At 33.6% G+C, this 25,125-nt stretch overlaps 1 protein-coding gene across 2 annotated transcripts; it reads right to left on the bottom strand.

The window, feature by feature from the left end:
• Window positions 1-20,262: 20,262 nt before the first annotated feature.
• LOC107638977 (uncharacterized) lies at window positions 20,263-24,313 on the bottom strand. Of its 2 annotated transcripts, none has more exons than XM_088485675.1 (12): window positions 24,217-24,313; window positions 23,966-24,135; window positions 23,838-23,886; window positions 22,784-22,933; window positions 22,495-22,628; window positions 22,313-22,382; window positions 22,105-22,195; window positions 21,452-21,521; window positions 21,195-21,290; window positions 20,995-21,094; window positions 20,757-20,908; window positions 20,263-20,664 (listed from the first exon to the last, which is right to left on the bottom strand). In XM_088485675.1, exons 1-12 carry the CDS (start codon window positions 24,284-24,286, stop codon window positions 20,533-20,535), a joined length of 1,284 nt encoding a protein of 427 aa, XP_088341801.1. In that variant the 5' UTR covers window positions 24,287-24,313; the 3' UTR covers window positions 20,263-20,532. The 2 variants fall into 2 exon arrangements, with proteins under 2 accessions (XP_088341801.1, XP_088341802.1); XM_088485676.1 differs by having other exon boundaries at window positions 24,232-24,311.
• Window positions 24,314-25,125: the final 812 nt, after the last annotated feature.

The raw sequence follows: 25,125 nt of genomic DNA on the forward strand, positions 1-25,125 counted from the left end.
CTTCCACAAACGCAGGATATTCTTTAACACGTTTTTTTTAGAAGGGTAGTCTTAATATTTCTTGCCGTAGTCATTCACATAAATATAAGGCTCAATATGTTAGAATGTTCCCATGTCTTATGTGCATGCTTCTCATCCTCATGATTATCATCAGTGATAATGAATTTTTTTTCCAAAAATGACAAGTCAAACATCTAAAAGACCTAAATAGAACTTCACTTGCTCATTCCAGAGAAGTTTAAGCCATTAAATATGGTAACAAATGAAGCTTACAAATGAATTGAAATACCTGTAATTTAATCATACAATATTCATATTAATTTTGATTTTATCATCTACTCAGATTACATAACATAACAAAGTATATTATAGTTCACTTTTGGGTAAAATTCTAAATATACTAACGTACAAATAAATACTATATTTATCATACTTGAAGATTGAAATTTTTTGTCGAATACATATACCATCTTTGGATAATACATATATATGATTTAAGAATAATAAATTTTCTCTTTCAAGTCTATTAATAATAAAAAAAATTTTCTTTGGGTAAATCTAATTCTAAAATTAATTAACACAATATTAACTATACTGACATTTTACATTATAACTTCATAACTTGGTCAATTTAGTGTACACAAATAGTAAATAATCAAAATAAACTTAATACTATAAATAAAATATTTATAGATTTTTATAAAACTATAGTATATTACGTACTCAAAATAAATTCATAGCAACACTAAACATAAACTCAAGATTAAATTTATACATGAGTACAATTTATGGTCAAATTAAAATATTTAAAGAAACATGTAGAACATATACAACCACAAATATCCAGTTTTGATGACATGAAAATTCGAAACCCACCACTTAATTAAAATCCTACTATAAATAATTAATCAGAAAATATCGTGGACATTATAATTAGACCAGAGAAAATCACATACTTTCAAAACACATGATCTGCTGATACCTGTAAACTTAATTTAAGCGAAAGCATTAATTAGGATCTTAAAAGTTATGATTTTCATACCTGGATTGGTTGTCATAATGAATTTTGGTTATGATAGAGTTGAACTTCACAAGATTGGTTTCTCTCCCTTTCCCTTTCTTTTAGAAGTTCATTCGGATTAGTTCTCTAGTATTTTCAGTAAGTAGAAATTATAAAAAACATCGTGTATATTAGACAGAGAAAGGAATATCTTTATGTGTATTATTACCTTTAAATTTAATGCGTCCATTAAATACTAACATTAACGGATGAGGTAGATTAAGTCATTAATAATTTGTAAATAATTATAATTAGGCCATAATAGAAGTTTAAATTACAATAAACTTCCAACAAGTCTTCCCAACGAACCACCAGAGCAAGCACGCTCCGGCGAAGGTCCCAACAGTTTTTGGAACCACAAGATCTCGACATGCTGTGTGCTATGGTGCCGCCTCAATCTTCCGTAACAAGCCTCTTGACGTTATCGGAGGCGACGATTCCGCATGGAGGAAGCAACATTCCTCACGAGGTAGGGTTCCGAGGTTTATATCATCTACCGTAGAGATACGTTCTTCACCCAATTTTAAATGCTGTTCAGGTACTAATTTATCTTGTTTGCATATATAAATAACCGATTACTATATGTGTTAGTCTAAGTCTTTATGTCAGTATTTTTTATTTGCTATTGACAGAAAATTAAGGTTAAGAAATTTGTTTACCAAAATTAAATGTGTGAGAGTTTTTTGTGTATTTTAAAAGTTAAAAGACTAAAATATTCAATCCTAAAAATTTTAATGACTGATTTGGATAATTATTCTTAAAAAATTTTGTATGCATAGCTTTCTGTAATAAGATAACGTAGATAGTTGAATTTCCTCAAGTAAGCCCTAGTTTTTGCTGCACATCGTCATCACAATGACAAGTAGTGCTAATAATTAAAAAAAAAAGGAGATTAAAACTATATCGCATGGTTTTTATTTGATGTTACATGTGTTATCGATCAGCAAAATTGTGGCATTTGAATGGTTATTGAATATTGATAATGATGCTTGTCGATTTAATTATGCATGTAAAACATTTGTTCTTTACTTCTTTAAGATGAAAGATACTTTTATTGTTGAAGGATTCTTTTTATGTAGCTTTCTCTATTTTTTTTCTTTTAAGTTTTTCTCTAAAATTATAATATGCAAGCATCACGATCAATCGATTTTTTCAGATAAATAAAAAAAAGGTCTACATTAAAACTTGATTTAGTAAATTTTTTCAAAATACAACCACTTTACTTTGTATTTAATAAAAAAAATGTGTCTGTAAGTGTGATTTATTAAAATTTAAGAATTTAGTATAATTTCATATATTAATAAATAAGAAATATTGGAGAGTCATCAAAATTTGTTATTTTTAACCATCAGTTAATTATCATTGTTTAAAAGTATTAGCTAAGGTATGTTGTTAGATTATTAGACTAAAAGAATTAAATTAATAACTAAAAATAATGACCAAAAATTCTATAGTATTTCTCTTAATAAATATACAATTTTATCTTTAATTAAATTATTGATTCCAAATTCAATTTTCAAATTCTAATTTCTATTTATGTCTATTATTACTATTTTAAATTTTGAAACAATTTGTCAAACACAAATGTTGTAACTTATATTTATTGGAAAACATTTTTATTTTAATTTATCAAATATAACTCTTATAGTTTTTAGAAAACAATCTTTTAAAAATTAATCTTAATTAATAGGCTACTTTTAAAATTTATCAAATTGGAGCTAAATTTTATCTCATATTTGTTAACATACTTTTTATTTGAAATTTTTATGCACCGATAATAGAAATAACAATTAAAATGATCTCTCAATTTTAAATTATAAATCAAAATAATTCTTTTGTTTATTACCAAGTTAACGTCGTTGTCAGAAATCGTATATATAGTATTAACTTTTATGTTGACACAATATAAAAAAGATAAAATCAATTTAGCTCCCTAAATTTAAAATTAAATTGATTAAATTCCCATCTTATACTTATATTTTTTGGTTTGGTGACACATCTTATACTCATATTTTCTCATTATCTTTTTCTCTCCATCCGATATATAACAAATTATCAGAAACTTTGTATTTACATTGGGGGAAATTTTCTGGTGGCAAAGGAAGAAAACATAAAAAAGACAATCCCAACAAACATGTGTATTAAAAAATAAAATGGAACTTGAAGTTGAAGGCAAGGTACGAATGAATCAAATGTTTTAGGAAAAATAATCATTTTTACTCATAATTATTTATAATGTCAACAAAATTACTCACCAAATAATAAAATTAAATTTATATCTATGAGAGATAAGTTCTGTATCCAAAAAATATTTAATTTTTTAATTTTTGTTAATTTTTAAAAAAAAATTAATCAAAATCTCAAAATTATCTTGGCTTTTATCTTACACCATCATTACCACCATCTTTTTTTTTGGGATAAATACCTTATCTGTCCTGATTTTTTTCTTGAGAAACAAAGCGCACTTTGATCATCTTAAAACTTTAACCAGACCCCCACCTATCTATAAAATTATACAAATCGACCCTTATTCTGGTCAGTTGATAAATGGTGGTCCATATGACATGTCCGGTAAAGTCTGATGTGCTATTTCATAGTGTCAAATGTCAATACCAATTTATTGAAGGGACTAAAACTCCATTGCTAAGCTAAAAAATATCAAAAACTCTCCTCTTCTTCTCCCTTTTCTTCCTCTTCCTCTTCTCCTTTCTCACATGTCTGCCATCAATCAAAACAACGCTCCTGACACCAATCTTAGCACCTTCACCGATCGTTATGTTGCCGAAAATTGTGGCACCAGCACTAATCAGCACACCATCACCAATCCTGGGGTGCCTGTTGATGAACTGAAGATTGATGGTTTAGAATTCACAATAAATTCTCGTTGCAAGTATAGTTTCTAAACCAAGCAATAATTCTTTCATACAAAAACTTGTTTGTCACTTAAGCAAACCCAATAAAATTGATAACCGAAGTATTGAAACCTCAGGTCGTCTCTCAAGGAATTGCAGGGAAGTATGATTTATTATTGGTTATGGAAAAAGGTATATTTTTTGGTTTTTTAAATAGGGAACAGGAAAATAAATTGGCAGAAAATTAAATTAATAACTAGAAAAACTCTTGGCAAGGTATGAGAACTGAAAATCCCATCCTAGTTATCCTTATCAAGTGTGATGAGAATTGTTATTGCTTCCACTTAGTTAACCCTTACTAAATAAAGGAAAGTCAAGTGGACTAATCAATTTGATTCCTCAAGTCCTAGTCAACTCCTATGGAAAGACTAGCTTTAGAGGGATCCAAATCAATCAACAATTTCTAATTTTCAATCAACAGCTGAGTTTGACAACTCAAGTGTCACCAATTACTTAACCAAAGCCAAAAGGGAATAAAATCTACTCGAATAAAAATGCCTTGACCAGGAGAAGATTAATTGGAAGCATCAATAGCATAAATTAAAGAAAGTAATCATAAATCTGAAATACCTTAATTTATATTAAATAAAGATATCAATTCTAACATGGAAAAGTTCATAAATCAAATTTGGAAAGTAAATAAACCAAGTGATAAAGTAAATAAAAGTAGAAGAGAAATTGAATTTAAGGAACATTGAACCTGGAATGAAGAAATAACCATAAACTAAGAGAAATCCTAATTCTAAAACCTAAGAAAGAGGAGAGAACCTCTCTCTCTCTAAAACTACATCTCAAACCTCGAAATTGTGAATAATGAATTGTTGTTGAATGAATGATTTGATTCCCTCATTCTCCAACCTCTATTCTGTGTTTCTGGGCTTGGATTTGGGCCGAAAAAGGGTCCAGAAATCGCTGGGGGCGTTTTCTGCAATTTCCTACACGTGGCGTCCGTCACGCGTGCGCGTCATTGGAGATTTCCTTGCCACGCGTACGCGTCGTTTGTGCTCTGCGCCAGGCACGCGTCCGCGTCGTTCATGCGTGCGCGTCGCTGCCATTTTCTTCAAAACTCCATTTTGTGCGTTCCTTCTATTTTTGCATGTTTCCTTTCTGTCCTTTAAGCCATTCCTGCCCTATGAAGCCTGAAAATACTTAACACACAGATCACGACATCGAATGGTAATAAAGGATAATTAAAATTAATATTTTTAAGGCATAGGAAACATGTTTTCACATATATCATGGAATAAGGAAGGATTTGTAAAACCATGCAAATCTTATGAATAAGTGGGTGAAGAATTGATAAAAACACTCAATTCAGCACAAGATAAATCATAAAGTAGTAGTTTATCAACCTCCACACACTTAAACAATAGCATATCCTCATGCTAATTTCAAGAGAAAAGAGTGAAGGTAGAATGGTGGAATCTTATGCAATGCAATCTATTCTAAATGCAAGCTACCTAAATGAATCATGCAATTCTAATTACTATCCACTTACATATATATAGCTTACATGTGGTTAAATTGATTCATATTTTTAAGGAATCATATATGCACAGCCAAGGCTAAATTATGTTAAAACACATTCACAATTGAGTTGAGTTAATCAAAAGATTTCACAAACTTGCAAGATAATCAATAATTAAATATGGATATATGGAAATGAGCTATTGAACCCTCATTGGATTTGTGTATACACTCTAGTCACTCAGTGTTTGGGGTTAATCACTCTATTCTTCTCTAGTCATGCTTTCTAAAACTTTGTTCTTCATCTAACCAATCAATAAATATTCAATATACACATGCAAACATCATGAGGTCCTTTCAAGGTTGTAATGGGGTTAAGGCAAAGGTGAGGATATATATATATAAGGCTAAGTGAGCTATAAATTGAATCCTTGATTAGTCTAAAATCTCACCTAACATATACATACTTCTACAATTTTAAAATTATGCCTAGCTACCCAATTTTCCCACTTTTGTATCACATACTCATGCACCAAATTATTTTTTATTTTTATTACATGTGCATTGATTTTTCTACTAAACTTAATACTAGGGTAATTTTGTCCCCTTATTTATTTATTTACTAAAAGGGATTTATTATTATTTTTTTTAAACATAAACACAACATATCAATGCACATGGTATTTTAATTATTTTGGTTTCACATGAGCATGCACCCAAATTTCAAATAATTTTATCAATTTAATATCTTCCTATCAATCCAAGTTTCCATAGTTTTTCCACACTTAGTGGATACACAATCTCTATCTTAAGCTAACCAAGGATCCAAATTGGGATTTTTAATTTATTTTTCTGCTTAAGGCTAGAGATGTGGTTATAGAATAGAAGGGGATTTAAAAGGCTCAAGGGGGATAACAAGGGTGACATAAAAAGGTAGGTTTATTTGGGAGAAGTGAGCAATAACAAGTAATGGCCTCAATCATATGCAAGAATGTAAATACATTGAATATTGGACATATAGAATGAAACAAAGTAAAGTCTGCAATTATAGTGAAGAAGGGAGAAACACACATGAATGAAAACTATGGTTAAATAATGTAACCATGCCATTAAGCTCAAAAACTCACGGGTTGTGTGTTCTTTGGCTCAGAAACCATATATCAGTTATGTATATCATGCAAGTAGGAATTAAGAGTTTCTATTCAACTCAATGTGAATCTTTGAATGGCTCGTATAAAAATAAGTATTTTCTTTGAAAGATGTTGTCAATTTACTAACATTCATTGCTATATATATATGTGGTGGGTGGATTGTTGTGATTCTGAAAAACTAAAATTTTTAGTCTACTCTTTTATTTTCAATTAAACCAAATTATTATATGCTAAAAGGGTAAACTAAACTAAATTATCCATATGTTTTTATATCACAACTAAATAAGTTTAGAATACAATTCAAGCTAAATATCTAAGATATATATATATACGAAGTGCAAAATGTAAAATGTAATAAAGTAGAAATAGATAGAAAATACAGTAAAAGAAAATGTGCAAGTACTGAAAGGAAAATAAGATAAAGTAAAATAAAATAAAATAAAATACAGAAAAAGAAATAAAACAGGATAAAGAGTCTAAAAGTGGTTCACCAAAATAGAATTTGCCAGAGATGGTGACCTCCCCATACTTATATAATAGCATCGTCGTCGATGCTCAATCAGGCTGGGTGTGAAGAAGTGGCATCTCCGGAAGGGTGTGCTGCTGGTGTCTCTATGGTGGCCTGAGGTGCTGCAGTCTGTGTGGGTGCCTGAGGATCTACCTGCTGAAGCGGGGGCTCTGTCTGTAAAAGGACCTGTGGATCGACTGGCTGTATCTGCTGGGGCTCCTCTTGATATGGCGCAGCCTGCTCGGGTCATGCCTGCTCAGCCGCTACTCGATCGTCCTCCTCATGCTCATCCGCCTCCTCCTCAGAAGGCTCTGATGGTGTGTCAGGCTCGGAGGGGATGTCATGGTGGCCCGATCGGATCATCAACTTTAAATTCTCATAGCGTCGCTTGCTGTGACGCTCAGACCTCTCATATCGCCGCTGGATGCGGCGCTCCATCTGGTCGAGCCGCTCAAAGAGGTGATGCACAAGGTGGTAAATGGGCTCGAAAGCAGGTGGAGGTGCTGTGGTGGTGGCTAGTGCAGCAGAGGTGGAAGGGGCGTCAGAGGGTGTGGCTGTATCAGCGGAGGCAGTGAGAAAGGGCGTCTATAGCCCAGAGCCATGAACTTCCTGCTACGTGGGATGATCTTCTTGCAATCGGTGGCTGGTGGCTTTTCATCCGCAAGCTCCCAGGGTACCTCAGCTCGGCAGCCCAGCTGAGTAATCAAGTAGGGGAAGGGCAGAGTTCCCCGGACATGAACCCTGGACATGGAATACCGGATAAATCTAGGAAGGTACAGGTCCTTGCCCTCCATCACGCACCAGATAAGAGTAATCATGGCAGCTGGCACCTCAGTCTCGTGAGTGCTCGGCATCACATAGTTGCTCAGAATTTGCTGCCATAGCCGAGCCTCATCATTCAGGTAGATGATTTTGATGCCTTTTGAGGTCACTATTGACTTACCCATAACCCATGGGACAGCAGGATCAATAGCTATAGTGCGCTTCACTGCTTCCCAATCAAACCTCATAAATCTCATATCTTCCTCAGCCTGCTGATAACCATCTGGCTTATCAGATTTGGGCTAGAGTTGGAGGATATCTTCAATTGCCTCCTCAGTAACTAGAATCTATTTGCCTCTGAGCTACACTGCATCCAGGGTCATTTTAAAATAGTTGCAGTAAAATTTTCTGACTCAGGATGCATTAACCTCAGTCAAGTTCCTCTCTAGAAAGTACCAGCCTCTCTGTTTGATTTGTTCTGTGGTGTACTATTGTAATTTGGCTGGAGTTTGGAGGGTCTTTTCTAGATATAGGTTCCTTGAAGTTGCAAAGACTGGATACTTCAGTTCACAGTATCGGTTTGCAAACTTGACTGGGTCGGTTGCAGGCACTAACTGATCAGCTTTTTCCTGCGGAGTAAAATTCTTCTCCTGCCAGGAATCATCATGCAGTATATCCAGGATAGCCATAGAGGACTCTCCTCTTTTTCTTTTGCCCATGCCTGTTTTGGCTTTTCCTTTGCCTTTAGGGTTAAACATCCTGAAAAGCAGAGGTTCCAGGATACAGTTTATCAAACTAAAGCAGAAAAATAGGTAGGCAAATAGTATTTGAGCAACATAAGCATAGAGGGGAAAAAGAGGAATAGAATAACAATATAAGCATGAAGTGAGTTAGATAGATGTAGAATTTTGGACTGTATGCAAGCTAAAAGTCAAAGAATTTAAATAAGAATGACAATCCAAGATCTATGATATGCGGAATACTTGTTTATGAGGAACATCAATAATCATGCTTTAAAATGGGTTGAAAGTAGTTAGTGGAAAACTAAGAGAGAAGTTAGAAAGTTAATGCAGTTAAGAGTGAAAAAGTGAAGTTAAAGTTAGTGGCATGGTATTGTAGTTCCTAATTAACAAAAATGAGTTAATACTCAAAATCGTCCCTAAAAGATACCTCGATCTCCATTTTGGTCCTCGAAAGATAAAGTTAATCGAAATTGTCCCCAAAAGATACACAACTTGGTCACGTTAGTCCTTCCGTTAGTTGGATGATGACGTGTCACGTTAAGTGCTACGTGGCACATGATGACGTGGTGGGTGATGCCACGTGTCACGAGATGATTGGTTGACGTGTCAGATCAGTGACACGTGTCATGCCACATGTCACTTGACATGTAAAAAAGTTATTTTTAATCAAAATAGTCCTTGAAAGTTCAGACGTAAGTCATTTTCATCCCTAAAATTTTAAAAAATAATCAAAATTAGTCCTTATATATATTTATTTATTTTTTCTTGATAATATTAAATTTGAAATATTTTTTGATACTATTAATTTTAATAGAAATATAATTGACAAACAAAAAATTAGTAATGGTATCTTTTCTTCTTAAAAATTTTATCAATAAAATTATCTCTCTCCTTTAAATCTTCTCAAAATCTCTCTTATTCTTTTCTATTCTAAAATCTTTTTCTTACATTATCACATTTTGCTAGAATATATATATACTCAAAATTGAAATGTATGTATTTGTTAACCTAAACAAAGTTATATGCTCAAAATCAAAATATATGTATTAAAAGAAAAATTATATAATCTATCTCAAACATATGAAACATACAAAATATTAAATTGAAACTAATTAAATTTAGAAAGTTCTAAGAAAAATTGAATTTCTTTTCAAATTCATTATTTAGAAAAAGTAAAATGACACTCCTTCGACCCTTGAATAACATCACTTATAAATTTAGATGTGATAATCACGTAATTAGTTTAATGATTTCGTTTGTGATATTTTATATTTGTTTCTTGTAAATATTTAAAAAAAAAAAGAAAAGATTTGGATCTCTTAATAGATCTATTTGACTCAAACCAAAATAATTTGACAACTAAGATATTAACGCTGGTAACGAATATATATTATGACTAGATTAATATTTTCTTTAGTACTTTCATATAATTAAAAATATTTAATATTTTGTGTGTTTCATATGTTTGAGATAGATTATATAATTTTTCTTTTAATACATAAATTTAGATTTTGAGTATATAACTTTGTTTAGGTTAACAAATACATACATTTCAATTTTGAGTATATATATATATATATATATATATATATATATATTCTAGCAAAATAGAAAAAGATTTTAGAATAGAAAAGAATAAGAGAGATTTTAAGAAGATTTAAAGGAGAGAGATAATTTTATTGACAAAATTTTTAAGAAGAAAAGATACCATTACTAATTTTTTGTTTGTCAATTATATTTCTATTAAAATTAGTAGTATCAAAAAATATTTCAAATTTAATATTATCAAGAAAAAATTAAAAAAATTTATATAAGGACTAATTTTGATTATTTTTTAAAATTTTAGGGATGAAAATGACTTACTCTGAACTTTCAAGGACTATTTTGATTAAAAATAACTTTTTTACATGTCAAGTGACACGTGGCATGCCACGTGTCACTGATCTGACACATCAACCAATCATCTCGTGACACGTGGCATCACCCACCATGTCATCATCCAACTGACGGAAGGACTAACGTGACCAAGTCGTGTATCTTTCGGGGACGATTTCAATTAACTTTATCTTTCGAGGACCAAAATGGAGATCGGAGTATCTTTCAGGGACGATTTTGAGTATTAACTCTAACAAAAATTGCACAAACTTGAAGAACAAGCAACTCACATTCAAGCAGAGAATGCAGATTAATGATGATAAATCATATAAATAAAAGAAGTACAAAATGAATAAAATCATCAATAATGCGATTTAACTAAGAAGGGAACCAGAATGAGTAGGAATGCTGACACATTCATCCATGAATTGGCTTGGTTGAAACCAATTAGTGCAGAATTCAAAAGTACCAAAGCCAATTTATGAATGGGAGTTAAGTGAAACAATTTTTGGAAAAATCGGGCAGCATTTCGGCTATAAATTGGATGTTCTCGGGTAATAAACAGCAGCAGAAATTCAGTTCATATGACATTAAAGTAGTGCATGAAAGAGTAGCAAATAGCAAGTCACATGAATTTAGAAAAAACAAATTCAATCTGCAGGAAGAATTGCAATTTAAATGGAATAATATCAAATCAGCATTAAATAGTAATGAACAGCATATGAGCAGCATCAACAGCACAGCAATTTTAAAATTGCGAAACAGATAAAGCAAGCAGCAAGAACGGCGCAATTATCAGACCTAAATCCACTAATCACATCATAGCTACCTAACCACCTAAAATTCACTACGAACATGCATCTCTAACTATCCTAATTCTAACAAAATGTAACTAAGCTAATTAATCTAATTTAACAGAAGTAGAATATAAGTTTGTAGAGACAGCGGCAGTGAAACCTGGGGGTGGTGTGATACTAGGATTGGGGAAAGGAGAAAGAGGGTTGGTGTTGCCAGAAGCAGGGACGGCGTGGCGGCTCTGCGGAGGCACAAGGAGGTGCGGCCGGTTCTGGGGGTGGCGCGGTGGTGGCGGACTTGGTGTGGGCAGCGAGGCAGGGTTGAGAGAAGGAAGAGAAAGGAGAAAAGAAAAGGAGCGAGGGGGTAATGGTGGCGGCGTGGTCGTTGATGGTGGCGGCGGGGCTGGTTCGGTGATGGCGGAGGCAGGGGAGGGAGGAGGAAGAAGGGGAAGAAGAGGGGGGAAAGAGGGGGAGAGGGCATTACGGCGAGGGATGGAGATGGCGGCGGCGCGGTGGCTGGTTCGGCGGTGGTGGTTGGGTGGTTGCAGAGGGGGAGAGGAGAAGACTATGAGGGAAGGGGGAAAAAGGGGCGACGCTGGGTTAGGGTTTTCGCGTCGGGGGGTTAAGTGAATTCAAATCCACGCGGACGCGTGGGTCATGCGAAAGCGTGGATGAGGCGGAAGTGCAACGACGCGGAAGCGTCATTGACGCGAACGCGTGAATGAGGGATAATGGAAATGATGCGTACGCGTGAAGCATGTGTACGCGTCGACTAGGATTGTGCTAAACGTACAATTCCAGCGTCGTTTGTGCGCAACCCTCTGCTTCAATTAAGGGGGAAAAAATTATCACGCGTCGCCCACGCTTACGCGTGGTGTGTGTAAATGAAAATGACGCGTACGCGTCGTTGACACGTACGCGTGGCCCAAATTATGCCTAACGCATACCAGCCACACGATTCTAGCCCAACTTTCTGGGCGTTGGATTGTGACACCGATTCGGAATCGACGCCCACACGTGGCCCATGCGCACGCGTGGTGTGATTTTTTTTTTTTTTTTTGAATATGCAGAATGCAAGATGCAGATGCTGATGCAGATGTTATGAATGATTCTAGGGAAAATAAGATAAAATAAAATAGAATAAAACTAAAAACAAACAAAATGAAATAGGATTAAACTTGAAAAAGGAACGATCATACTGTGGTGGGTTGTCTCCCACCTAGCACTTTTAGTTAAAGTCCTTAAGTTGGACATTTGTTGAGCTCCCTGTTATGGTGGCTTGTGCTTGAACTCATCCAGAAATCTCCGCCAACGTTTGCAATTCCAATAGCCTCCGGGGTCCCATACTAGGCACGTAAAGCCTTTGAGCAAGTTAAAGCAGGTTTTCAGGCTCCAGGAGTATTGATTGTCAGGATAAATTCCAGGATCCCAAACCTTGCTTTTGTAACCGCCTTCGCTTTTACCTACATTGTTCCAACCGGGCGATATGAGATTTGAACTCTCACTAAGATGACCAAACATCTTCTGAGACCCATTCAATCGAGCTCTATACCAATCCTTACACTTCAAAGTGGAGCGTGGAACCATATTGAACTTTGGATGCCAACTTCTATCACTAACCATCTCCCTCTTACTCTTAAAGCCACAAAGAGCTCTAAGCTGGTCATTGGTCTCAAGCAAACCATATTCAAGTGGAAAGGTGAAGATAAAGGTTAAGGATTTTACCCACTTGAAGTTTATATTAGGTGGTAATAGCCATGGGAGAGGTGTTTCCAGTGGTTCTTCAAGCTCCGCTTCCTTGTACTCCTCTGTGAATAGTTCCACTTCCTTACAAACCTTTTCAACTGCAACCTCGTCTTGATCAAAATCTTCAGTTTCTTCCTCATCACTCAAGTCATAAGTTGGAGGTTGAGAAAAGTCTACCTCCACATCATCCTCATATTCACTTGGGGAAGATTCTTCTAGCTCAAAGAGTTCAATTGTGACTGCAGGGTCATCATTAGGAGAACTTGATTCATGGTCATCATTACCAAGGAAAATTGTTTCTCGATTTGTTCCGTCCAGTTCTTCATAAGATACATGCTTTGGGGGTTGTGCACCATCCTCCTTAGCATCAGTTGCAAATATCTTGGCGGGATTCTCTACAATTCTCGATTCCCATGGAAGTTCAGCGTCTCCTAAGTCTTCAACCAATTCTTCTTCTTCGATAATTGTAGCTCCCTCTACTTATTCCAGTACAAAGTCATGTTCTTTACTGTCCACCTGAGCTTTTAGTGTCTCCTTCATGCTACATTCTTCAGTAGATTCTCCACATGAAGCCATGGGAGTTTCTTGAGTGCTCGAACGTTGGGAAGCTAATTGATTTATCGCTTGCTCCAGTTGGTGAAGGGTTGCATGAAATTGATCTACTGTTTCCTTGAGGCGAGCCTGTGATTCTTGGGTTGATGGATATGGACATGGTGCATATGGAAGTGGTGGTTCTTGGAAGTAACTGGATTGGAATTAGGGTGGATAAAGGTTAGGGTCATATGGGGTGAATGATTGTGATTGGCTTGTGAGTATGGTGGTTCGAAGCTATGTTGAGGAGGTGGTTTATAGGCATATGATGGGGCTTGTTGGTAACCATAAGGGGGTCCACCATATCTATCATCTTGGTACGCACCTCGGAATAGCTCTTGACCACAGTAATTTGGTGGAGGTGGTTTGTCACGAGAAGGTCCACCATAACTGTTGTCTTGGCATGCATTGTGGAATGGTCAATGTCCATGGTACTTTGGAAAGTGTTGTTGCCGAAAGGGTTGATCAGATCCGCATGGATCCTTCCATCTTTAATTGTTTTGACCTTGACGCATGTCCCTGTTATAGCTTCCATTCCTTTCAACAACATTAGAACCAAACTCAAAGCGACGGGGGTGAGAACTCATAGTAACTAATAAAAATTAAAAACAAAAATAAAAACAGGAACAAATAAACAAGAAAAATAAAATATTTACAATAACCAATAATAAGGCACACAATTGCAACTCGCTGGCAATGGCGCCATTCTGATGAACTGAAGATTGATGGTTTAGAATTCACAATAAATTCTCGTTGCAAGTATAGTTTCTAAACCAAGCAATAATCCTTTCATACAAAAACTTGTTTGTCACTTAAGCAAACCCAATAAAATTGATAACCGAAGTATTGAAACCTCGGGTCGTCTCTCAAGGAATTGCAGGGAAGTATGATTTATTATTGGTTATTGAAAAAGGTATATTGTTGGGTTTTTTAAATAGGGAACAGGAAAATAAATTGGCAGAAAATTAAATTAATAACTAGAAAAACTCTTGGCAAGGTATGAGAACTGGAAATCCCATCCTAGTTATCCTTATCAGGTGTGATGAGAATTGTTATTACTCTCACTTAGTTAACCCTTACTAAATAAAGGAAAGTCAAGTGGACTAATCAATTTGATTCCTCAAGTCCTAGTCAACTCCTATGGAAAAACTAGCTTTAGAGGGATCCAAATCAATCAATAATTTCCAATTTTCAATCAACAGCTGAGTTTGACAACTCAAGTGTCACCAATTACTTAACCAAAGCCAAAAGGGAAGAAAATCTACTCGAATAAAAATGCCTTGACCAGGAGAAGATTAATTGGAAGCATCAATAGCATAAATTAAAGAAAGCAATCATAAATCTGAAATACCTCAAATTATATTAAATAAATATATCAATTCTAACATGGGAAAGTTCATAAATCAAATTTGGAAAGTAAATAAACCAAGTGATAAAGTAAATAAAAGTAGAAGAGAAATTGAATTTAAGGAACATTGAACCTGGAATGAAGAAATAACCATAAACTAAGAGAAATCCTAATTCTAAAACCTAAGAGAGAGGAGAGAACCTCTCTCTCTCTAAAACTACATCTCAAACCTCAAAATTGTGAATAATGAATTGTTGTTGAATGAATGATTTGATTCCCTCATTCTCCAACCTCTATTCTGTGTTTCTGGGCTTGGATTTGGGCCGAAAAAGGGTCCAGAAATCGCTGGGGGCGTTTTCTGTAATTTTCTACACGTGGCGTCCGTCACGCGTGCGCGTGGGTCACGCGTGCGCGTCATTGGAGATTTTCCTTGCCACGCGTACGCGTCAGTCACGCGTACGCGTCGTTTGTGCTCTGCGCCAGGAACGCGTTCGCGTCGTCCATGCGTGTGCGTCGCTGCCATTTTCTTCAAAACTCCATTTTGTGTGTTCCTTCCATTTTTGCATGTTTCCTTTCTGTCATCTAAGTCATTCTTGCCCTATGAAGCCTGAAAATACTTAACACAAAGATCACTACATCGAATGGTAATAAAGGATAATTAAAATTAATATTTTTAAGGCATAGGAAACATATTTTCACATATATCATGGAATAAGGAAGGATTTGTAAAACCATGCAAATCTTATGAATAAGTGGGTGAAGAATTGATAAAAACACTCAACTGAGCACAAGATAAATCATAAAATAGTGGTTTATCACCTGTTCCCACCAATCTTGCCGGTTCAAGGATCACATGGTGCAGAATGGAGACATTATTGCTAATCACTTCAGTCTCTCCAACCACCACGCCAGACGCATGATCAAACAAAATCTCCTTCCCAATCCTCGCCGTAGGGTGATGGGGTGAATGTCAACTGCAAAGACATCAGCTATCCGAGACTGGAGCGCTAGGGCCAACGGCTACCTGACTGCTGCCACAGTCGGTGTGCCACACGGTGCGCCTGCAACGACAGACACACATAGAAATTAAAAATAAATAAATTTATAAACAGAAGCTGCAAATTGAGAAAGTAAAATTATGCATAAATGCATAATATAACACAAGCAAAAAACTGGAATCTAAATATATATACTAAAACAAGTGATAAACATAATCTTGAAATCAAAAAACAAAATAAACGAAAAAGAACAATCAAAACCATAAACCCTAAATTTTCAGAAACAGAGAGAGAATAAGAGGGTTTATGCACCTGGTATGCAAGGAAATCTTTATAATTGAGGGAGCAGTGAGAGTACGACACACACGCCGAATCCCGCTCCCTTGCGGCACGAAGGTCGACGATGTTAGCAGACAGCAGTGGATGATCAGGAGAAAAGGAGAAGAGGAGAAAGAAAAGAGAGAAGAAGAGGAGAGTTATTTATTTATTTTTTGGCAAGGGAGTTTTTAGTCCCTTTAACAAATAGGTATTGACACCTGACACTGTGATATGACATATCAGATCTCACCGAACACGTCAGATGGGTCATCGTTTATTAACCAGAAATAGGGGTTAATTTGTACAATTTTATAAATGGTAGGGCCTGGTTGAGGTTTCATGATGATCAAGATGCATTTTATATCTCAAGGAAAAGGTCAGGGGACGGATAAGGCACTTATCAAGATTCTGAGAATCGGACCAGTCATCAAACTGTTTTGGTTTACTGGTTCAACTGGTCCAACCGTAATCCAAATGGAAAAACTATTTTAGAATAAAATAATAATAAATTATAAATAAACATCTTAAAATATAATTATAGTCTAATATAAATCTTAAAATATCTTTCAAATTCAAAACACTACATGAGAATTAGGATTAACTGCATCATTCGAAATAAGAGGATTGGCATGCAAATTATTAAGATGCATTATTATCAGCGATTGCTTCTTTATTAATACTATCATCTATAACTAAAATCAATATAGCACCCACAAAGTTAAAAACAGCAGCACAGCCAGAAATTAAATAATCATTCATAACTGAAATCAATAAAACAGCACCACAGTAAAAAAACAGCAGCTCTCATAAACCCATAAATAATCCAATCAAAAACACCATTACCAACAATACAACAAAACCAGAACAAGAACAATTAGCTAATAAAATTAAAAAATAGCAACAAATAATCACCCTAAATTCAATAAATCTATCAACAAAAATTCAAAAACAGCAGATTCAAAAATTGAAAAATACAAAAACAACAGATTTAAAAATTAAAAAACACTAAAATAGCAGCATCAACATAGCAAATCCAATTTTAGCAATAATTTCAACAACACAAAATCAACGATCAATAGAGCATTCAGTACAGATCAACAGATCAACAGAAAAAATACAGAAAAAAGTGTGTAAGTGTCACTAACCTTCGACAGAGACGACGGCGAGCGGCGAGACGACGGCGAGACGACGACGACTAGCTCGAAGCCTCGAACAGAGAAGCCACCGATGGATGGACGATGTGCCGAACTAGAACAGAGTCTGGGTTTGGGACAGGGGAAAGGAGGAAGCCACGGAGGCGCCAACAACCATGGACAGGAGCGGCGGAACCAGACAGAAGAAGCCAGGGTTTGGTTTGGGTATTTTTTCTTCAAACTTCAAAGAGAATAATGGCTTTGCTTTCACGAAGGAGGGAATGGGTTCAGGGGAAAGGGGCGTGTCACGCATGGGGAGGTTTTCTTGCAAAACGACGTTGTTTTAAAGAATCGGTCGATTTTCGGTCCAGTCTAACTAATCGATTCCAGCCGATTCAGTGATTTTTTTGCGGTTTTTAGATTTACGATTTTAGACATCAAACTGAACCGCTTTTTATTGTCGATTCCTGATTGAATCAGTTCGACCAGCGAATTTGATCCGATTTTCAAAACCATAATATTTACCCCTTTTTTTTCTCAAACTCCCTCCATCACCATCACTTGCAACACACTACATCACCATAACTACCACAAGTATTGTTATCACTACCAGCACCACTATGAACATATAAAACACTCTGTTTTTTGGTCAGTATCAACCTCTTCGTTTCCCTCCGTCTATAACCAAAAGACTCTAAACCCCACTCTATTTTTTTTATTTAATAGAGAGAATCTTCTTATAATGTTAACTCTCTCACCTCATCTCTCACATTGTTATTGTTAATAGTTTCCTTTGTGGGTTACCTTTCTCTCACTCACTTTATTTTCTTTTGATTTTATCATATTTCAAGATGAATGACGACGATCTTACTATAACTTAAATCATTAATCTGTTATGTCTTTTTTGATGCAACAAAAAAAAATGTAACATCGTTAAATCTTGTATTTTTATTGCTAAAGGTTATGTTTTTAGATTTTAAATTTTAATTTTTTTTTCTTTTACCGTTAGATTTGATAACTTCTTTGTATTATGACTTGGGAGTACCATAAATTTTTTTCCAATTTTATCAAGGTTTGAATTATAGGTACGGCCATGGATAAGTTTAATTTTGTTCTTTTGTGAGTAATTTTATTAGCGTTTTAAATATTATAGATACAAATGGTTATTTTTCAATATTTTAAATTTGATTATTATTATTTAACAATTCTCAATTAATAACTTCATATAAAAATAAATGTATGTGAATTTTTATCTTATTATAGTGTCTAAAAAAATATATCTAACTTGCTAAAAAATTAAAAATTAATATTTAATTTAAAAATAAATTATTTTTAAATATTTAAAATTTACTATAAATAAGTTAAATAAAAATTAAGCACCATCAAATTACCTTTAAATTTTGGGTTGCCAGAGAGTCGCATCATATTCCTTCACTACTTGGTTTTGCCCTTCTGCGTTAGTTCCATCCATCATGCCATAACAACCAAGAAAATGACTGACTTTATTTAATTTAATGCCAAAAGGAAACTCCTATCAAGACTTTTTTTCTGTCTACCTTGTACTATTGTTTTTGGAAATCATAAACTATTTCTATTCTAGTTCTGGGAGAACAACACACAACATGAATCATGATTTCCGAATTCAATTGACACAAAATGCAACACGATCTCAAGTTTTTTTTAATTATTATGCATAATATTTTTTTCATTATATTTGCACTATAACTAACGTAATGATATCAACCATAAAATATTTGTATCATGATAATACAAATATCATGCATTGTCTTTGGTGATTAAAATATCATCTTATTAACTATGAATACATATTATTAAATAAAAATTTATATATTAATAATAAGAAAAGAAAGAGTAACATCCGATATGTTAATAATGTTTTTTATTTTTGTCTTGGGCTAAACCCTTCAACCCTACCCAAACCCAACAACCCACCCACACCAAACCCAGATCCCCTTTTTTACATAGACAGTTAGACTATGTTAATAACTTAATTCTTGTGGAAGTTGAAAGTAATGGGAGTTGAAAACAATGCACCCATGGTCTCCTTTTCAGACCGGTCTTCTTCTCATCAACATCTTCTTTCATTTTTTTTCTTCCTTTTTTTTTTCTTTTGAGATCTGAATTCGATGCATGGTATGATTGTGCCGGTTTGTTCAGGTCTCCTCCGCTGGCAGCGCCCCTGATGAAAACCCTGTTGCAAAGGGTGAAGGAACCCACAATTTCTCACTACTAAATTGCTCAATTCCAATGTAAAATCCTTATTTCGGATTAAGCTTGAGAGGTAAGTTGATTGTCTTTCAAGTTTTCCTTGCCGTATTTATGTTATTTTTAATTTTGTACCTGTTTGAGACCTTTTTTTTTGTTTTTTGGGTCAGATATGTTTCCTTTGTCTTAGTAGATATCCTATATTGTTGATAATTCGACCCGGCCCAACATAAGAGGCATATACATGAAGTCATAAAGAGACTCTTCTAAATCATTTAATTTAATTATTCTATTAATTTTTATAAGTTTACTAAATTTTTAATTAAATTATTATGATTTAAAAATTTATAATTAGATTCTTATATTAAATAAAATTTTGTAATTAAATTTTTATTAGTTATTATTTTAAAAAAAATAACACAATAATCCTATAATATTTGTTATTAGAATATTCAATAATTTATCGTATATCAAACACAAAAACAAATATTTTACTAAAAAATGTTTTTTCACAAAAAATAGTTAGAATAAAGCTAATTGAAAGTTTTTAATAATTTAGTTTAGAGATTCAATCATAAACATTTTAACTATAAAAACTTAACTAAAATTTTAATGAAGGTATAAAGACTAATAAAGTAATTAAATCGTATTATTATGTTCCTATGACATTTCTTTTATCCTTTTTAACAAGTTTTTATTCTTCCTTGCCAATGAGTAATAGCTCAAATGGCATAGTCTCCCCATACTCAATTAAGAGGTTGCGGGTTCGAGTCTCGTATCTTTGGTATAAAAAAAAAAAAGGTTTTTATTCTTCCTTACCCTATATGCTGTACTAGTACTGCTATAGTTCCAAATATAAACTACCAACCACTGATTGTGATTGTGAACAAGTTATGGAGATCATGAACATTTAACAGGTCCAACTAAAGCAAGTGCTTCCTTAAGAGCCATCAAAAGATGTTGAGGATGATCCTCTATTCTAGCAGCTCCCCCATATTCAGATTGCATTGATCTCAATACTCTACCAACAATCTAAGCAAACGTAGAATCATCATTTGATAAATTGCCATGTACAAGTTGGATCCATAAGGAAGATAACAAAGAATGGAAAGTAAACATGTTACCTTCCGTGCATAGCCTCCGTAAGCTATACCGCCGATTAAGGCGTCTGCCGAATTCGACGAATCAACTGCAATAGATGTTGTTTGAAATAGTCCTTTTTTTCTCAATCCATCAATTGTGTGAGCATTAGTGCCACCAGCAAGTTGAAGGAAACCTACCATGCAAGTTCAGAGATTTTGTTATAAAACTGAAGGTTTTCAAGGATCATGTATTTATATGTATGGATTATTGAATACAAACCGGGAGGTCGGTTTATCGCTTTTGCCAATTCGATAGCAAAGGCGATTGTTTCCTTGGTTGCTCCTCTCCCGATGTCTCCGCTCATCGGCCGGCCGTCCAACTTCATTCGTGTATATAGCAAACATGGTTTTGTTAAAAAAAATGAGGCATAAAAGGTTCATTAACAATGTTGAGATTGTTGAACTCATAGAAAGGCACACCTGCCATAAGTTGAAGCATTGAAGATTTGGTTTCATAATGGAGAACATCTCATTCATAGAGGATATTGTTGAAGCTCCACCATTAGGTAAGCTAACCTGGATAATTTTTGTTTTATGTTAATCTCTTTACTCAAATGCAAATACCCTATAGGGTGTGTTTGGAATGAAAAAATATGGAAATGATTTTATTTAAATCAAATAATTTCTAATAATTTATGATTCCAAACACACTCATACAGGTTGGAGGCACCACTTACTGCTATTAACTTTAAGTTTTCTACTGAATCCCCTAAAGCACACCAGAGCTCTTTGAATTGTGCACTCTGCCTGCAAAAAGAACACATGATAATGTTAGAGATGTAACCATTTACACAAGAACTTTTATGACAAGGGTTTAGAATTCGATCCTTGTTGACCCCAAAAGAAAAAATTTCAGCAGAAGGCCAATAAAAAGAGAAAGAAAGCCTTGAAAAAAACTCATACAAACTCAAAAGAGGCTCATGCGTGAGGGGGTATGTTAGATATATAACTGTTTATATGTCTCCTCCTATCAGTTTAAATATTTTGGAGAAGTGGTATCATGACAAATAACATGAGAAAGTGAATTTAAACACATCAATCATGCATCACAAGAACAACATATATCTAATCATCAGAAAACTGAGTTTTTTTTTTCTATGCTTTATCAGCTGAATTGTCTGAATAGAAAAAGAAAAAGCCATCTATGTAAAACATGGTTATGCCACAGCCATAGAAATACAAGCTTAGCAAACACATTACATGTGTATGAGAAACTGAGAACTGATAATTGAGAATCATCCTTTCAGTTCTTGTGAAAATATGTTTCCATATCAGTTAAAGTCATCCATTAAATATTGTTTGATATGATTAATTTGGTAACTAAAATTACCTCCCACTTGTATGTATCTCCATAGCATCAACATCATCCCTCCTGAGGAGATCAGCAGTTGTCGCGGCATCTCTTACATATGTTACCTCTCCTGGATCAATTCAGTAAGTTCATATTCTTAAAAATATCACATGATACATGGAAATCAGAATATTATGGATGAAGTTAAAAACTTATAATCTCAAAAGTTAGCAAGAAAATATCTCACTTATTTTGTCATAGGGGCAAACCGGAAGGCAACGGCCACAACCGTAGCAGCGTTCTGTTATGACTCCATCCTGCACGTCCAAGCCAATTGAACAATTTAAGTGTGAAAATGTTTTTGAAAAGATGAAATTATAGTCTGTAAAAACCAAAAACATCACTTCCAAGTAAAATCAAGTTAAAAACCACTAAAATTCTTGGTAATTCAGTATTAGATGAAGTTCCAGATGCTGATTTCCCTAGGAATGATATTGCATTAGCAGGGCACACAATTTCGCAAGGGCGAGAACAATCTGCTGGACAGTCTTCTGGATCAAATTCTGCATAGAAGCCAGTACTAGCAACATTCATTTATTGGAAAAATTTGCACAAAAATACTGAATGGATCAAGTGTTTGATAATTATGTTGGACTATGCTGATGCAGAAATATTATAATGAAACCAACAACTAGAAAGAACAAAGACTCTTTCTTACCGGCTTTACGAAAATGAAGATCTTTATCATCATTGACACTGATCATAACCCAAGGCCTCTTCTGAAGACCTGCGATTTCTGTTGCGGCTTCAATTCCTTCGTTCACAGCGCTAACCACTGATGCATCAGCAGCACAGTCAATGCAGTCAACTGCACCCATACAATTCCAATCTCAATAACAAGTCACATTTAAGTTTGAAAAACAAAAACCCCAAGGCAAATCATGATGATGCATCTGTTTAGAAATTAGAAATTAAAGAGTAAATTACTTATTTCTATCATGAAAGATTTGAGTACTGACAATATATCTATCAAAATTTGAGCTAGTTCGACAAAACTATCAAAACATTCGGCAAAATTACACAACAAACTACCCGTTTAAGGTAATTTTGTCAAACTAACCTGATCTTTGATGGATGTGGAGTTAGTTGAAATCTTTCATGGTTAGAATTATATCCTACAAACTACCCGTTTCAGTAGTTTTGTCAAACTAACTCAATTTTTGTTTAGTTTAAATCTTTCATTGTTAAAGTTACGCCACCTAACCCTATCATTTAGTCCGGCATCAAATTTGGTCCTTTAAAAATTGCAAATTAATTATATTAGTCTTTTGGTCACTCCATTAATAATTTTTTTAAAAAATTAATTTTGTAAAACGTTAAATGATAATGTATATAATACCTGATATATCTTATTAGATATGTTTATGAAAATTTATTAATTTAGTCATTTTTTTCAATTACAAAAGTTCTATTCCTAATATAACCTAGTAATTAAATTAACAGATTTTCATAAACATATTTAATCAACATCTAATTAAATATATTATGTGTCATGTATGCTATTAGTTAACATTTTATATCATAAATTCTTGACGAAAATTGTGAATAACTAAAAGAATTATTTTTATAAAGGACCAATTTAATTAAAAAAATCTGACTAATTTTATTATTAATCCATTAATAAATATCTAACTAATAGTTTAAATCTTTCTAATCCTAAACTTTCAAATATTTCATTGTCAGACATTAAAATAATGAATTGAATAGATTACCTCCAGAAAGAGTGTAAACCAGACTGAGATTTCTGATATCAACAACATCCTACAGATAAACACAGAGAGTGTTAGATTAGATATGATTCAAGCATGAGAAAGTGAAGAAGTAATAAGAGAGTAGTAACCTCAAAGCTTGCACCACAAATGAGCTTAACCCAGTTTCCTCTTTGAAGAGATTGAAGCGGAGAAGAAGAAGAAGAAGAAGAAGAAGATAGGGAAGGAAGCTTCAAAGTGTTGCTAATGAGGCTCTTCACGTTTTCGATGCTGCTTCTCAACTCCACTAGTGCTTCTTTCGCTGCATCAATTACACAGTCACAGTTAGCATCTTAGATAGAGGAAGATATATGATGATGATGAATGAAACAGAGACAAAAACATGTGTTGGGAAAACCATGACGATGATGGTATGTTGAAATCTTTGTATTGCAAAAATATCTGAGTGCCATAACAAGTAACAAGCCTACCTAAGTTGCTGTTCTGATTTATGAACGGATAAATATCAATATCATTATATTTTTAAAAGAATCTAAGTTCTATGCAATCCGCGCTACTAATCACATAATATTATATTTAGTGAAAATAATTATTTTTTATATTTTTTTTATATTAATTGTGTAAAAAATTATGTGTGAATAGTTATTTAAAAAAAAAAAACAAAAGTGATTACTTAGGATAAAAAATTTTACACTTAAATTTTTTTTAAAAAAGACCAAAAAATCTCAAAATTCTTTAAAGTTTGTAGAATCTTTAAGTAAAGAATTCTTATAAATTCTAACAAAAAAATCTAAGTAAAAACGGAGTGATTTTGTCTAATAGAATAAAATGTTAGTGATAAATTTAATTATTAGAATTATTAAAGATTAAAAATATTTAACTAAAAATTTCTTAAAACTTATTTATTTTTGTAATATTTATTTTTATCATAATATTTTTGCTTTAAATAGATCACGAATGATATTATTATGATAAATACTTTTGAAAATAAACTTGATCAAATTAACAATGATTTCTAAAATTTTTACTATTTTTAAAATTTCTCAAAATCAAATATAAAAATACTACGGCACGTGAATATTTATAATTTTATTAAAATATATAAGCCCATATCTAAATAATATGAAAACCTAAATGATTGTTAGGTCTGTAAAAAAAATTAAAATTTTTAATATTCTTAATTTTACCTTTTCAAAATGTTAAAAAAAAGAAACATTATCAAAACTATTGTTTCCTTTTTTTTCCCTAAAAACTATTGTTTTTTAATTAATAGAATTAAGGGGGTAAATAC

This window comes from Arachis ipaensis, chromosome B4 (genome assembly GCF_059453495.1).
Source record: "Arachis ipaensis isolate K30076 ecotype BB chromosome B4, ASM5945349v1, whole genome shotgun sequence".
Classification (NCBI taxonomy): Eukaryota; Viridiplantae; Streptophyta; class Magnoliopsida; order Fabales; family Fabaceae; genus Arachis; species Arachis ipaensis.

Coding starts and splice junctions, on each gene's coding strand:
- LOC107638977 (XM_088485675.1), bottom strand. CDS start 24,286: ATGGCACTCAGATATTTTTGCAATACAAAGATTTCAACATACCATCAT. Junction 22,383..22,494: donor AATTACCAAGAATTTTAGTG/GTTTTTAACTTG, acceptor TTGGACGTGCAG/GATGGAGTCATAACAGAACG. Junction 21,522..22,104: donor GAGATACATACAAGTGGGAG/GTAATTTTAGTT, acceptor TTCTTTTTGCAG/GCAGAGTGCACAATTCAAAG.